This window comes from Nilaparvata lugens, chromosome 12 (genome assembly GCF_014356525.2).
Source record: "Nilaparvata lugens isolate BPH chromosome 12, ASM1435652v1, whole genome shotgun sequence".
Lineage (NCBI taxonomy): Eukaryota > Metazoa > Arthropoda > Insecta > Hemiptera > Delphacidae > Nilaparvata > Nilaparvata lugens.
In genome coordinates, this window is record NC_052515.1 from 23,382,067 (window position 1) to 23,399,416 (window position 17,350).

At 32.2% G+C, this 17,350-nt stretch overlaps 1 protein-coding gene across 3 annotated transcripts in view; it reads right to left on the minus strand.

Moving 5' to 3' along the window:
- Positions 1–563: 563 nt before the first annotated feature.
- LOC111050650 (UPF0518 protein GI14169) overlaps positions 564–17,350 on the minus strand; it is a 35,030-nt gene continuing 18,243 nt past the window's right edge. For all 3 annotated transcript variants that reach the window (XM_039439200.1, XM_039439199.1, XM_039439198.1), the window contains 8 exons: positions 14,345–14,538; positions 12,066–12,202; positions 10,096–10,845; positions 8,790–8,968; positions 7,676–7,868; positions 6,935–7,037; positions 6,264–6,372; positions 564–5,666 (listed from right to left, as the gene is read on the minus strand). In XM_039439200.1, the coding sequence (XP_039295134.1) occupies positions 5,646–5,666; positions 6,264–6,372; positions 6,935–7,037; positions 7,676–7,868; positions 8,790–8,968; positions 10,096–10,845; positions 12,066–12,202; positions 14,345–14,538 (1,686 nt within the window). In that variant the 3' untranslated portion in view covers positions 564–5,645. The remainder of the gene's footprint in view (positions 5,667–6,263; positions 6,373–6,934; positions 7,038–7,675; positions 7,869–8,789; positions 8,969–10,095; positions 10,846–12,065; positions 12,203–14,344; positions 14,539–17,350) is intronic.

Consider the following 17,350-nt stretch of genomic DNA (forward strand, 5'->3'; position numbering starts at 1 on the left):
CCGTTTATGGACTCTATATAATAGAATGTATTCTGACTCTAAAATTAAAAAAATGAAGGATTATATATATGTCAATCATCAATATCTTACCCGCTCAAGAAGAACGTATGCACTTCAACAACATAGGAGGCAATAATTCTTTGAAAAACGCCCCTCCTACATGGGAGCTAAGTTTTTCAATCGGTTGCCAATCAATATCAGAGAGAAGGATGGTGCAGATTTTAAAAAAGAATTGAAAAAATATTTAATTTCAAACAGCCCATATTGTATACAAGACTTCCTCAACTGATTATTGTAAATTATTATTTATATTGTGACACAATTTATATTGTATGAATGCAATGATAAATGAAGATCTATTTGATTTGATTATATCACTTTGGATGGGCAGGAGCTGAATTTGATTGGTGTCGGGGGGGGGGTTTGTTTGTTTCCTGATATAAGGTATAATAATAACAACACAAAATCGTTTCTAATTTCAACACAAAAATAATTGACCCTTGGGCTCATCAAGTACAGAGCAACAAACAGAATAGTAGTTGGAAAATCAATGACATTACAGCTTTAATTCAACAATCATATTATTTATTATATTGCAGTTAAAATAACTTTTTACACATATTTATAATTACCTACTTTTATCAATGAAAATGTTAAATCCACATCAAACCAATAAACCATCAATAAAAGTAGTTAATGGAATACGATTCTGGATAAAAACAAATAATAAAATAAATTTTGGCAAAATAGAACATAACAAGCTTTACAATGGCAAGATTCTATGATATTATTTTGGCTCTCTCACAATCAAAGCATATTGAATAGAAGAATAGAAAAAAATTCATGAGAAAAAGAAATAGATAATAAAATAATTTAAAACCAAACAAATATTATATTTACAACATAAAACTGTTTTTTTAGACTCATTAAACATAATAAATACTGTTTCCAAGAGTTTGAAAATTTAGTAGAGATAAGTAGACCAAAAGTTTAGTTTTTAGAACAAAACAAAATGGGAAACTTGTTGAAGGTCAAATCTGACTACCTTAATTATTTCATAATTCTAAACGTAAATACTGAAATTATGAATGAAATTGGTCTGAATTTAACACAATAAGATGTAGTTTCTAACATTGGAAATCTTAATAGTAATTGACTTTCATTTATAAGATTTCTTCCAAGGTTTTCAAATTGCAATTAAAATAAGAACTTAATCATTCCTTATCTTATAAGCACGACATAATTATTTTTCAATTGTATACTACCATATTTATTAGTTGAGGATTTGAACATTAAACAGAACCTTTCAAGTAGCCAAGAACGTAATTTGTTTTTCTTAAGCGGATTATTGTACTAATAAGACTTGATTTACATATAATCATAATGATCGTAGTAATAATTCTGAATGAAATATATAACTTCACAATAAATTAATAATGAAAGGAAGTAAGTATTTTCCAACCAAGCCAATCCTCTAAAAATAACTATGCAATCCATGACTTTTAAGGGAATATAGATACTAGGCACATTCTACCTTACGTTCCACTTTCTTTTGCACTGTACGGTGTATGGGTGTATCCCATCTAAACTGAAAGAAACTTGAAAATTCTAGTTTTTATAGTTTGAACAATTTGAAACTAAAATCGACTTATTTTCAAAAAAATATAGAAATTGATCAATCTTAAATCCTCAATAAATTCATCACGGCACAGAATTATACAATTGTACAGTAAATCTCACAGAATACAGTACGTTTTCTTGAATAAACTAATAGGGATGACGCTATTTAATTGACTATTGCAGATTCAACTGATTCAATTCGAACCCATTAATATATCACAGAGAGATACATGAAATTGATAAGTAGTTCGAACTAATTTAAAATTAAAGATGAAAACAAATAACATGAGAAATGAAACAAATTTCAAATTAAACAACATAACATTTAAAATGATTGAATTAAATTATTATTGTCTGTTGATGAATGGAATTAGTTGGAATCTAATAGTAGATCAATTTTAAAACTCATTTCCGAATTGATAATAATTATTATTGAAAACGGTTAAAAAATTATAATTTAAAATATATTGTAATTGAAATGACATAAAAATCATATGAATTTATGTACTTGGAAATAATAGTGACAATTTTCCATTGACTTTCATCTTTCAAGTCTCATCTCTTTTTTAAAAATACAATAATACTGAGTCATTACTTTGATATTGAAACGATATTGATGTTGAGTATGCATATCATATTCTGTGATTTGATATCTACTTTACAAATAACTTCAGTATATATATAGTTTTTTATCATTTACTTGAATTTATTGCTGTAGTGATATACTTGTAGTGATGTACTTTGTATTCTATATATTTTCAGTATTATATATATATCTTTTTTTCTTTTGTATAAGAATCATAAATTCACCACTCATTGCATCTGTTGTGGTGTGGTGTAGCTCAACAGTAGTATTCAATTTTTACTGCAATTCAATTTTATTTTTAATATTCTCAATTTTTTGTACTCTTATAATGTGAATGAATTATTGTAATATGTTGTTATGGAAGCAATTTTCGGGAGAAATCCTGTATGCTTCCATGTTTTCATAAATAAATAATACAGATTATCAAGACATTTTTCCAGCAACTTCTAAGTACAGTTTATGATATGTTGAAAATGATGGAATACGATTTACTGTACTAATTCACTGTATTTTGAAAAAAGTTGCGTTGGAAAAATAAATGTCTCAATAAAGTAGGTGATGGTTACAAAATTCAAGTTGCACATAATTACAGTTTTTTACTTTTCCTAATAAGAATGAAGCAGTAAGAGAAATAAGTTTAATAAGAAAAGTTCAATAAGTTTAAAAAAACTCTTAATCATTCACTACCAAATAGTAATGAACTGTCGTTGAGACTTAGTATACAGTATTGACATTTAATTTATACAATATAGACAATTTTCAAAACTATTTTTAGGAACAATCAATTTGTACTTTTCAAAATTTAACTTCATGGATATAATTGGAGGGAAGTAGAAGCTTAAGATTTCTTATTTCAAAATTGTACTGATTCTAATATTATATTGCTTTCGAAATGTACTTTTGTTTCAAGTTATTGAATAAGTAGTTGAATAACAGCCATAATATTATAAATTTAAGGCTTTTCTTACACTCCTAAACTACTGGAGAGATCTATTTCTATACTGTAGAATTGTATATTTTCATTTCAAGGAGTCTATTATAAAGCTATTTTAATTATCCATATTTACAATTTAGCTCAGTACAACTAGAATTCTTTTAGCTCAAATAATTTATACAATAACCTTATATTCAAATAAGCTTAATTGCGGTATACAATTTAATATTCTAGTTTGCCTGAAAAAGGTTTTTATCACATATAAATCCATAACAACCATTATTAATTGAATCGACCTCTATAAAATTTCAATGTTGATATTTATCTTTTGTTTTTAAATGATTCAAGAAAAAAGTAAATTGATTGAAGGGTTAATATAATAACATTGAAATTCTAGAGAAAAATCGGATTTTCGTTGAACTATCTAGTTGTATTTTCGTTTAGTATTTGAAACTTTTGTTATTATTAAACTGTATTTAAACAGAAATTGTTGAATAAAAACTACCACTAATGAAAGAGAGACAGAAATAATAGGCACACATGTAATTAATTGCTAAAAAGTATTAATGGTAAATAAATGAAATTCATGGAGTCAGAAATCAAGACTCCAAGTGTTTCCTTTAATCTCTATGATTGCACATGATATTCCAGTTTTCTTAGCTAACATTCTTAATATTATAAGTTTACCGCAAAATAATAGCCCATTCACTATGTAACTAGTGTCTAGAGCTCCAACAATGACCACTAGTGGAAATACTAGTCGGATCTTTTACCACTCACACTCCTACTTGTTCACCAACTTCAGTCTAGTCAATAGAAAACAAAGTCTAGTTGGATGTCGGACCTTCGTGTTGAACCTCTAGTTGACCCAACAACCTCATTTACGGTCCGACGTAAAATCATAATTAAATGTAGGACTACGAACTGGACAACAAATCGGATAATGAATGGCCTGCTCTGAACAGAATGAAAGGTTGGCTCTATAACTGTTCAATTATAAAAATTCACACTCTAGAATTATAATGAAATTTCTGCATGTAATAATTATTTGATGGTTCAATAGATGACTTCGTACTAAAAATAACTAATTTTTAATAGTTAGTTGTATTCGTGTGTTTGCTTCCAGAGAATATATTATTGAATTCTTATTGAGATTTTAAATTCTGAAACGAATCTATTAATTCAATCAAAACCTTTTCAAAGGTATCAAGTAGACTAACACAAACAAAAATTGCACAACTCAATCGTACACTACCCACACAAATTGTAAAACTGAGGAAAATAAAAAATGAGAAATACTAAAAAAATCAAGGATATCAAAATAGTTAAAAACTAATTAGTGGTATGAAAAATAGGACATAGTACGTATTAAGAGAGTACGTTCTCCCAAGGTTAAAAAATAATCTTTTTCTAATTAGGTATTCTAGGGGATACCCATTTCTAAGCAAAATTATCTATGAGATAGAAATAATAGAATAATACAATAATTGATAGGTAGCATCGTTATTAGGACAGAATAAAGAGAAGCTGCAGTGTTGAAGTATCTCTCCATGAATTCGATTACGATATAATAACTTACAGCAGTGGTTACATTTCAAGCTTGGAGACCCAGCTTTAAAACTTTATTCATTTTTCGAGCCATTACAAACCCTACTAATTTTTTCGTTGTTAAAACTGCATTATTTATCGTTTGACATAATATAATTCATTCCATTCAAAAATCTATAATTTCTGGAGATGAAAAGTTTAAATTTGGTTCAAATAATAGAAGCAAGACTAGTGCTGCTTGTATGCCAAGTGGAAATACATTACGTATTTCCAAATTCTAACTTGCAGAGATGGAAAAAATAAGTGATGAGACTCCTCAATGAAAAAAACATGAGTATTTTACTATTAGCATTACTAAGTAGACCATATTTCTAGCCATTCTTTTTTCTACTTATAAAAAGAGGGATATCATCAAAGTAACTAGGCATCTTTTCCAGTTTAATGGGGAAAAGAAAATCTAATTAAACATTAAAAATACTTTGATCTTACAAGAATAAAAAATACCAAAAGTATTTCTATAACAAACTATTAGATCTCCAATACCGCAGAATGATAAATTCATGAAGAAATACTCAACCACTGTCAAGAATTAAAGCCAACAATTAAAATACATTTCAACAATGGACACCTTCATTCAAGGTGGACAATTTCAACACACTACAACTATTGAAAGACACAACATTAGGCTATGCCTTATGGTAGATACAAACCAGCTGAAATTAGTAGCAATTCAACATCTAACACTAATAGTAACTAAAATTTTGGCTAGAAATCTTATAAAGCTTTAATCTGGCAGAACTGTATTATTGTTTTCACAACATTTGATAAATTCGAGTTTGATGGTTTTCTTCATGATGCATAAAGTTGTGGAAAACACTTGTTGTTTTCCAGTCTGGAGGGAGTTTTCTAGCTGAAGGGCTAATACTAGAGAAAAGGCATCAGGAAAATATCCATCTGCTATAACGATGTCCTGTATATCTGTAGAAAATAAATGTACACATTACCATACTTGGAAATTGGAAAGTAGTAAGACATGTTACAATTTATAATAAAGAGTGGTGAACAATAAAGATTTAAGTAATCATTACAATTTGATTGTTGTCTTGCATTGCATCAAATTACAACTGAAATAATATAGCTTCATTTGACCCATTGATCTATATCCTGATATTTAAAAATGAATCATTATAATTATCGATTGTTTTTTTTTTTGTAACAAGACTTCACATTCATATTCTACCGATGCATGAGAGATATTAATCTAGTTTAAACCTACGAGATAGATTTCTTGTACTTTCAACACAGCATTCAATTGACAAACAATTATTTTTTATATCCGTGATAGTTTTTCCACGTTTTACTTGACTTGAAATTAAAACCACTTTCAACATATTCATGTCCAAAAATAAATAGCTACACTATTTACCTAAAACTATAATTAAAATATTTGCTTTGAGCATTTTAAAGAATAATATGTTCGGAAAATAAATTACTATGCAATTCACCTAAAAATGTTATTATTTGCATTGTTGATATGTGTATTTAATGTCACATATGAAGTATGTGAATACTTACAGTATGCTCTTGCGTAATGGCTGCTAGTTCTTTGAGCCATTCGTCCAAAACCACAGCGCACATCACCACATTTCTGATTTCTGTTTCCTTCTGTCTTTCCTTAGTAAACCTTTAGAAAAATAAAGAAAATTAACTATATTTATAGCTTTATTCCAATATTTCAATGATTAAGTGGAATATAATAATATGGTAAAAACCTGAACATTTAAGCTGGATTCCCACATATTAGTACCAGACTCCTTGTCCGGTTCAGTGTAAATAGACTATACCAACTCAGCCGGTCGGGCTAATAATGGTAAGTCGGAATACAGATTAATGAGAAATAATCAAGAGATAGAAGCAGAAATTGATTGTTTTTTTCTATTCTAAACAATGCATTGCTTCATTCAATATACACACTAGAACCTAAGAAGAAATATTTTGTATACCACATGAATGAACGATTCTAACAATTACTCCATTTACTCACAAATAATAAGTTTAGTAGTCACGTGAATATCTTCTTCATAAAAATTATTTACCTTTTTGTATTTCAAGAAAATGAATATTATTGGTTTGACAGCTATTTGAAGAGTGTTAAATTTTCAACATTCGACAATGACTAAAATATTGCTAAATGTCATAGATTTATATTTATGCTGGATATCATACATGTTAAACATTATGCTTACCTCGCAATTCCAAAATTATTCACAGTTTCCTTGTTGGGAGGTTGAAATTGACGTTTAAATACTGAACTCAATGCTAACGATAGACTTCTTCTCTTACTATCACCTGAAACCAAAAAAAAAAAACATTATGAGCTAGAAATATGATCAATGATATAATAAATTTTATTACTATATTATAAACGTACATTCTAGAAGAAAAGTATTATGCAAGAAGAAAAAAATTATGTAAATAATTAAATGAAAACAGAAAATGATTAGCACATTAAATATAAATTCTAATGTCAATCAGTGTAAATAACGTAGATTCAAAATGTGATCAATAATAATGATCTTTAACTGTAGTACACTAAATGGGATAATGCAAATTAAATTAGTTGACTTCGGTAAAACTAGATTTGGAATTTGAACTGTCCAACACAAAAACCCTTACATTGTACTCCCATAGAATGCAGTGTGTGAGCTTCACTTAGAAATGACAGTATGAAACAAACCAGGCGATCTTTCGATGATCTTTCCAGGGTGATCATTGACAGAAGCCCATTTAGTCGATTTTCTCCTGATATTTTTCTAATAAATAAAAAGGATACTATATTTTTCTAATATATAAAAAGGATGCTATATTTTTAGTTTTAGTTTGATCAGTATTTGCACCTCCTGAACGGGATAATGATTACTGTAGGGAATCACAGGGGCCGTGCTAGTTATGAATGAAAATAGGATGTTTGTTGTGTTGTTGCTTACCTCTCTCGAAAGCATCAGATATCCTATTTGAGCTTGGCGGCAGACTGAGCGGCGCCTCAATGGCGTGCTTGCGTGTGTTCACCAGCCTCTCCTCCCTTTCCAGCAGAAATTTCTGTGCATCGGCTATGTACACATTCACATTCGGCTCTCGCACCAACTTATCTTCGATTTTGCTTTTCAATGAACCCAACACCTGTAGAATAAACATAATATATTGAAAACTGTTATCAGATATATGGCAATAGTAGTTTATACAACAGTTTTATAATAAGGGTCTTTAACGCATGAATTAACGCATGAATTAGAGTTACAGATCACACTACAATTACAATTCATACTATCCAATTTGCAATGATGTAGTTTGATTGTCTGCTTAGAAGGTTTCTTGGAATCTGTCAGTGAGAAAGTAATAAATTTTATTTTTGAGGCATTAATCGTCAGAATGTTATTGAAGAGCCAGGAGGTAACTTTTCCCATTCCAAGTTCAGCTGACCTGAAGACGTCATCCCAGCTGGTTCCCCGGAATAATACTGCTGTGTCATCGGCGAAGGCGATAATCTTGCAACCAACATCCATAGAGCACAGCTCGTTGGCAAAAAATAAGGTAGAGTATAGGTCCAAGAAAGGTTCCTTGCGTTAAAACTGTTGTATACACTATTTTATCTACGACCAATCAAGCACATTGTTGACCTATTGTGAGATTATAAATCAACCAACTACTGGCCTATATGGTAAAAAGATTGAAATAACAATAGGTGAAAAGCTACTCAGAGAGAGTAAAACAGTAAACTTGAAATGAAAAGTACTGAATACTTGATAAACTGGTAATTTGATTAACTAAAAAACTTGATTAACTGAGATCTTGAATTGAAAACTTGACATACTGAAAGCTTGATGTTGAAAATTTGTCAAATTGAATATTTGATTTAGTGAAAACTTGACAAACTGAAACCTACAGCCAGCATCAGAAACTGACAAACTAAGTTTGAAACACATGTTTCTATTACTGAAATTCAAAAAACATATTAGTTCTATTGTGAAAAGTTCATTTTTATAATTATCTACTTGCAGTGAATATGGTGTAGTATGATGGAAAGAGTGCAGTTGTACCAACCTGAAATAGAGACCGTATACTGGGTTGAAAGACGAGAGAGTGGTCGAGCAGGAAAGAGTGGATGAGCGGCTGAGGATAGATGGCCAACCGAGAGACGAGGCCTGTCAGCCGAAGATTCGTGTACAGGTCATGTGACAGCATGTCGTCCAATTTTGAAAATAACAAATCTAAAAACGGACCTGCATCACAAATAAATATGATTGCTTTACTGCAGAACAGTTGGTAATAATTAGTTAGAACATGAAGCTACGAATTTCAGGGATGAGTTTCTAGAATAATCTAAATATAATCTCAACCTGAAAATTGTGATCTAGAGTGAAAAGTGACTGAATTTAGCCTCAATTTGGAGAGGTTTATTGAAGGGTTTGCCTGTTTTCTCCTCCCAATATCATGTTAATGATAAGTAATGTATAAATGGAAAAAAATAAACACTTTAACTTTATCTCATTGAAAACGAAGTGGTGAATTTCGAAATTAATTCAGAGCGAGATTTTAAAGAAACGAATCGCATTGAAAAGCTAATGAAGTATGAGACACAAGCACACAGAGTTCAATGTCATTTCATTTTTTCAGAATGATAGGAAATGCAGTGAATTTACATAAATTTGCACTTAATCTGTAACAACATATTGATTTTCAACTAGTATTCCACTAACTATTTGTTTGAAAAGTTGTATTGTGTGTAAGTTCTAGACTTTACTTTAGAAGGCTATCGAAAGTCGATCTACAAAATAGATCTAAAATTATAGCTACTCTTAAGAAAAGCAGAGAAATTAGTCCACACTCTTCACTTGATATTTTTATGGCTAGAAACTCTTCTATTCACGACTCGCCATTAGGCTTTTTGTACAATGACTATTTTTTTAAACATTTGTAAGCTCCGGTTGTTATTATCAGTAGACAAAAATAGTGTAATAAAGTATTCTGTATCCTTGGTCTATGTAACTAGAATAATTCTAGCTTTCATTATTTGGATTCCACAGTTCAGAAAGATGACGAACTGGCAACTCCACCATTGAAAAACACTAACACTCATTATATAAATCTTCCTGGAAAGAATTAAATCGTGTAGCATACCCCACAATAGATTCTATGTCTATTAAATTAATTCTTGTTTGCTATTGTTTGGTAGTGTTTAGCGTACAAGTATAACACTTAACACTTTCAGCTTAAATCCGAGTTGAGTGCAAAGTAATCATACGAGTATAGTAAATAAACAATATTTTATAATTTTGTCCTATTTTATACTATATACTTCGTCGAAGATACATTTTGAACAAGTATGAAGGAAACAAAAAGGACTCACCTATGCTAGGCGTAGAACTGAAAATGTTCATATAGACGGAGGGTGTTCTTCGGAACGGAATTGCACTGGATGACGTAGCAGCAGATCGTTGACCGCCGCTACTCTGGTTCTGATAATTTCTATTGATATCACTCGTACTCGCTGTAGAACTATTTACAATATTATCGTTACTATTACCACTAGTCTCACTGTTAACATTATTGCAGGTATCGTTCAATTCAGTCCTATTGTTACTTTTTACACTGTTACCAACATCACTGCTAGTACTAACTGTTCCGTTATTTTTCACAGACGTCACCTCACTTGTTACAACAGTTCCATTATTATTCTTCACGTTGTTACTACTTGTAACAGTATTCTTCGATGTTAAATCACTGTTATCATTAGTAACTGAACCGTTATTTTTCACAGATGATGTAACCTCACTGTTGACAGTTTCATTATTGGATGTTAGATCACTGTCACGCGCCGATTTCACGTCACTAGTAACTGGTCCGTTATTGCTCACAGATGAACTGTTATCACTAGGGAAATTATTGTCTAAATTGCCTCCCCTCTCCCGGCTGCGGTTTCGACTGGCACAGGGCGACTCACACTCCCCTCCACTCTCGCAGTCTCGTCCGCCATCTTTGAGCGCGAAACTCTCGTAGCCGGAACTGCCATCGTCAGCTGACGGTAGGCTGTGATCAGCTGATTCCGATTCGGCGCTCAGTTTTTGATTTGTGTTGCCGTCTTCAGGCCTCGGCATACCTGCAACAAAGTTCAACGGATCAAATACACATTGAAATAATGTGCAAAACATATATTAATTTCAATTGAGAATAGTGGACTTGACATTGCCTCTCCTTCACATTGACATATTTATTTATTTATTCATTCATACAATAAGTACACCATCAAAATGATGGGTAAAGAAAAAATAAGGCAACCATGTGCTATTCCTCTTCCAAATTTGAATAAGGTTATAGATAGTCCGAAAAAGGTAGTCTTGTAGTTCTGCACTTCACAAAATTTTCAGTTCTTGAAATATGTTCACAAAATAATTTTTTTTTTTTTTTTAATTTAGATGCTTCAAAACCAAAAATAGAACAAATATTCCACATTAACTGGTTGTCTTGTAGTTCTTCACTTAACAATATTTTGAGTTTTTGAAATATGTTCACAAAATAGGTTTTTTTTAATTTAGATGCTTCAAAACCAAAAATAGAACAAATATTCCACATTATTATTATTGACAGTCTACTTATATAATATTGAAGAATTCCATCATTAAAAGACTAAACAATTCAAAAAGTTAGAATGTAAACATAAAGATTACATCTACTACATAAAGATTACATCTACTACATAAAGACTACATATTTGTGTTTTCATATCACTACATCTTCACCAAAGACTGTTTCAGAAGAAGAAAACCGTTCATTCAAAAGTAGTCCATCTTGCATAGTTCACGTTTTGACAAAAATAATGTTAAGGTTCAACTGTGGTGATAGAAACATGCCTTTGGTTGGCCATTGGAGGAAGCACATAAAATTGTAAAATGATTATAATCACCAAAACTTCTAGCACAAATAAATCATCTTCAAAGTCTTATCCTGGCTCAAAGTTATCTTTATTTTTTATTTGATATAAACATAGAAAGGTTCACAGACACATTCCAGTACGAGCCTTAATTACATATCTGATAGAATTAAGCCCCGCACACACACATAGATTTTTGTTCGTACGGTATTTTGCTGTCCTTATAAATTCTATAAGATTAAACTGATATTGACAAACATCATCTGTTAGAAATAATCTGTTTAATCTAATAGAATTTATAAGGACTGGCAAAATATCGTACGAACAAAAACCGATGTGTGTGTGTGTGGCGCTTAACAGTGCAATATGGAACATCTTCTTATGATTGTTGTACCGTGTTAAGATTAAGAAAAATGAGTTAATCTGAAATTATTAATAACTAAACTTACCAGTGAATGGTGGATTTTCTCCGTCATACTGATAAGTCCAGCAAGAGGTGGCCATGGCACAATTGTTTATTTTATTTCTGGCATCGAATAGATACGCTTGATAGTTTCCGTACAAGCTACCATCAACCGGTTCATGTCTGCGAAAATCAAAAAATTATAAAACTATTTCAGTGTATAAGAGATGCATATTTAATTTTGATTGAATACATTCTTGGAATACTTCTTCTTCTGGTGTTCTGCCCTAGGGCAGGTTAAACATGATTCCTCCTTCTCCATTCCTCTCTGTCCTGTGCAATTCTCTTCATCTTGGAGTACTTTCCCTCCTCCCTGATATCATCCACCAACTTCACTCTTCTTCGTCCCAGCACCCTCCCTCCTTGCACAGTCCCTTCCATTGTCTCCACAAGTAGTCCGCCATGCCTCAGCAAGTGTCCCAGCCAGTTCCGCTTTCGTCTCCTTATCACTGCCATAATATTCCTTTCCTCTCCTACTCTACGCAGTACCTCCTCATTCCTCACTTTATCCATCCAGCTGATCCTCTCCATCCTCCTCCACACCCACATCTCAAAGGCCTCCAATCTCTTCTCTTCCTGCTTTCTGAGAGTCCAGGTTTCCGCTCTATAGAGAGCCACGCTCCACACAAAACACTTGGCCATCTTCTTCCGCAGTTCTATTTGCATTTTGCTACTCACCAATCTTCTTATATTGCTGAATGCCTCCTTTGCTCTTGCAATTCTCACTTTTACTTCTAAATCACATCGCATATCCTCTTTAATCATGGTACCTGAATGATGACACCTGTTCAATGTGATGCAATCCTATGTTGATTGTTGCTTTCTTTGGAGTCTTGCTGATCACCATACTTTTTGTTTTCTTCACATTCACTCTCATCCCATACTCTACACAACAGTGATTGAATGTTAAATATAGAATACTAGGCCTACTATTTTTATAGTTCAAAATTTCAAATAAACAGGCGATGTGAAATAAAGATATGACAAAATAAATTACAGTAGTAACCAATTCATAGTGATATTGAAACGACGTTCTCAAGTCAGCATCTGATTAACATTGATTAGCTGTTATTGTCCGTCATTAGACAAAGCAAATAGCTACATCCTTTTCATAATCCTCACCATTGCAAAATCGTTTCTAGGCTGGGAAATTTATCATCAAATCATGAAAAGATATATTTCTTGGTGGATGTTATATATTTCAGTTATAATATTCATAATATTGTAGTAAACTTAGTGAGAAGTTGTGTGTATTTTTGGCTTCAATATTTTATAATTTAAAACTTAATCAATTCAATGTGCAGTGATAATTGAGTTAAAATTCGGTGTCTCAATTCTTCTAAATTCAAAATTTCTAGCATATATATATATTTTTGGACGAAAATTTAATTTGAACTTCTTACCCCTAAAATATAACCCCTATTTTTTGAACACTTCTTTATCAAAATTTGGGAATAGAATAGTTTTGGGCCAAGCCTGTTGTTCCTTCCCAATCGTATTTATATGATTTGAGATTGTATCCACAAATAAATAATTATTAACAATAATCAAGAATTAATATTATATGAAATATACCGGGGTGACTCGAATAAAAACTATAAACTGTAGAGGGCGTTGGAAAAAGAAAACTATAGAGAGGTCCAGGTTATAATGGCAGTGTAGGAAGATAGGAGAAAAGGGTTGCCAGATCTCAGCCTTGCCACCCAAACAGCTGATACTGGTATATCTGATGAATTCAACTCTTCATTATTGTTGAAAATAGTTAATCATATTTTATTTGTCAAGAAAATATATTTTTAAAAGATTTAATACTAAATTTTCATAATTGAGATAAAATATTTTGTCAATTAGCTGAATTTCTACATTGTTGATAAACGATGTGGCAACATCGCAATGCGTGAAAGAGATACACCATCTGCCTTGTTGAACGATAGACAAGGATAGCAACACCATTTCAAATCACACACTGCCATTATAACGTGGACCTCACTATAGTAAGCATGCCATCCTATCACTTCCAATGACTTTATAGGGTGAATTTCACTACCAAAGTAATCTCTACCAAACAAACACCATTGAAACTGATATAAAAATACTAAGATTACACTTATTCACATCTAGAAACAATATTATTAATATCATTGTTTGCATTATCAGTTTTATTTAAAAACAATTGAGACATCAACCAAGAGGTGTCTAGTAACAGTCGCGTTGCTTACAAGTGATTTAAAATGAGCTCTTTGGTGTGAAATTGTAGACACATACCTGGGTATGGCAGGCGCGAGCGACAAGAACTTTTCAGCACTGCGACAGTAGGGGTCGACATGCGCCACCCTGGGTCGCTGCGACAACATGACATGTGTGCAGGGCACCAGGTGACGCAACACCAGCTCCAGCATCACATCCTCGCAGTTCAACTCCACCAGTGTCTCCAGCAGCGACAGCGTCACCACGCACAGCTGTCACAAAACAAACCACGCAAATGTTACGCACATCTCACACATCACATTTTCCAATTGTATTTGAGAAGGTATAAATTTAATTTGAAAGTTTATTAGTTGTATTTCAGAATAGTCATTGTAATAAATATTGTCAGTATCATTAATTTGAGAAGTTATTAATTGTATTTCAGAATAGTCATTGTAATAAAATATTATCAGTCATAAAAATTCGACGCTGCGAATGCAAAATTGATAATTGAAAATGAATACGGTATGTTTCAAGACAAATTCAAGGTGTTAGCTCAGTTAAGCATTCTCTGGTGTGAGAGAAGCTTCAAGACTCTGGTGTACGAGGCATTTTTAATGTTGGGTCTCCAGATTCCTTTCCCAAAGAGTTCACTCAGTATTGTGAAGTTCTACAGTCAGCTCTTTCAATCGATCTTATAAGCCATTTTTGTGACTGACATTATTTGGTCTTAATTTCTAGAAAGTAGTATAACAATCAAAATTTTTATTTGTTATCGAACTTATTTCATACAAATAGAGTTGCTATCCAGGTATCAGCATTTGGAAACAATATAACATTTAAATAATATAATATATATATTAGATTATTGACAACATTACACAACAATATAAAATGTAGGTAACTTAATTAATAACAATAATTAATAATAATAATAATAAAAGCCTTTATTGGTTCCCAACACTATACAATAATACAAAATAATATGTAGAAAGAATGAACATCTTTGCTAAACCGAAAATATTAAAATAATAACATTACTGAATTAGCTAGCTTTTTTCAAATAGTCCAAACTCCATTATTAGTATACAAGATTAAATAAAAAGAAAATGCAAAAATGTTCTTATCATTTTATTTGTGGAAACCAGGTCCTCTATTGGACATAGGCCTCTCCCAGGTTCCTCCATCTATCTCTATCTTTTGCATACACTGCCCACCTATTTCCAGTCACTTTCACAATGTCGTCTTCCCATCTGAATCGCTGTCGTCCAATTTTCCTTCTCCTCCAGCTGGGCTTCCACAAAGTTAGACTCTTCGTCCACCTGCCATCCTCCAATCTAGCGACGTGACCTGCCCACTTCCACTTCAGAGTCTTGATAGTCTTCAGTACATCGTCCAATTTTGTTATCGCCTTGATGGATGTATTCCTAACTCTATCTAACCTCCTTACGTTCAGTATACTTCTTTCCATCGCCGTTTGAGTTCTTGCTATTTTCTGTAGTACTGCTTTCTTTAAAGCCCAGGTTTGGGAGCCGTAAATAAGCGCGGGAAAAACACAAGTCTTTAATATCTGTGTCTTCTTAACAGTACTAATCTCCTTATTCTTGAGAATACTTTTCAATGACCAATATTTCCTCCATGCAATTGCACACCTACGTTTCACTTCTTTGTCGGTTCTGTCAGTGAAAGCAATCAGTTGTCCTAGATAAATAATCTCTCTTGACCAATTCAATGAACAGCCATCAAGTGTTATGTCTACTGTTTCCCTATTAGTCATGAGATGTGTTTTCCCTGGATTTATAATGAGCCCCGCTTTCTCACTTTCAGCAGCCAAGCTGGTTATCATGATTTTTAGTTCCAATGGAGATTTGGCGATAAGAACAATGTCATCCGCAAAACGTAAATGATTTAGATATTGTCCTTTATAATATTTAAGAAGGTTGCTGGAATCATTTCAAGCGACGTGAAGAGGAATGCATGTTTCAAACTATCAAATGCCTTTTTATAATCAATAAAGGCCAAGTAGACACCTATATTGAATTCCTCACATTTTTCTATGAGTTGACTAACTGCTTGAAGATGGTCAATCGTTGAGAATCCACTTCGAAATCCCGCCTGCTCGACTGGTTGACGCTCATTCATAATTGGTTGTAGGCGATATTGTAGCATTTTCATGAAGAGTTTCCCGAAACAAGATGAAATGCTTATTGGTCGATAGTTGTTGATGTCGTATTGATCTCCTTTCTTGAACAGTAGAATAATTATGTCTGATGTTTTCCACTGCTGAGGTACCGAATGTTCACTGAAGATTCTATCAAACAGACTGATTATTGTTTCTGAAGAGATCGAGTACAGTACTTTCAGCATTTCGTTTGTTATCCTATCGCCTCCTGCCATGGTATTGCTTTTCAAAGTACTTACAACTGTCTTCAGGTCACTTTCTTCAATTGTTGGTACTTCTTCCTGCAAATTAATCTGCTCCAATACAACAGCGCTCTCAGATGTGTCCCGATATAGCTCTCTGAAGAATTCAGTAGCATTTTCAGAAATACCTTTCCTATTCCTTACAATCCTGCCACGTCTATCTTTGACTCCAACTTTCCATTCTTTACCGTCAAACAATTGTTTTCTCAATTTCTTTGTTGATCCACTGGTGTCCAATACATTTTTTATAATTCTGTCTTCAAATGTCCTAATATCCTTTCTAATATGGTATCTTGCTAATTTACAAAGCGTATTAAACACAATTCGTTCATGGAAACTTTTGTTCATTTTCTTCTTCATTTCTTCTCTTTTAACAATCAATTCTTTAGTTTCATTGGTTATTTTCCTCATCTTTGTACTTATTATAGGTTCAAAAGCATTTTTTATGATGCTTTCCAATCTATTGTAGCTCTCTTGCAGACATACACCTCTTTGTTCACGCCAATTCTGCAATTCTAATTCAAATTGTCCTTGTTCATTTGCTTTGAAAATATTCCCTACTACTTCTTCATTCCATTCTCTTTTTGGCCTCCTTTTGAAGCAATCTTTTGTCAATTCAATGGATATGAGTCTGTGATCTGTATAAAATTTCAGACTCCC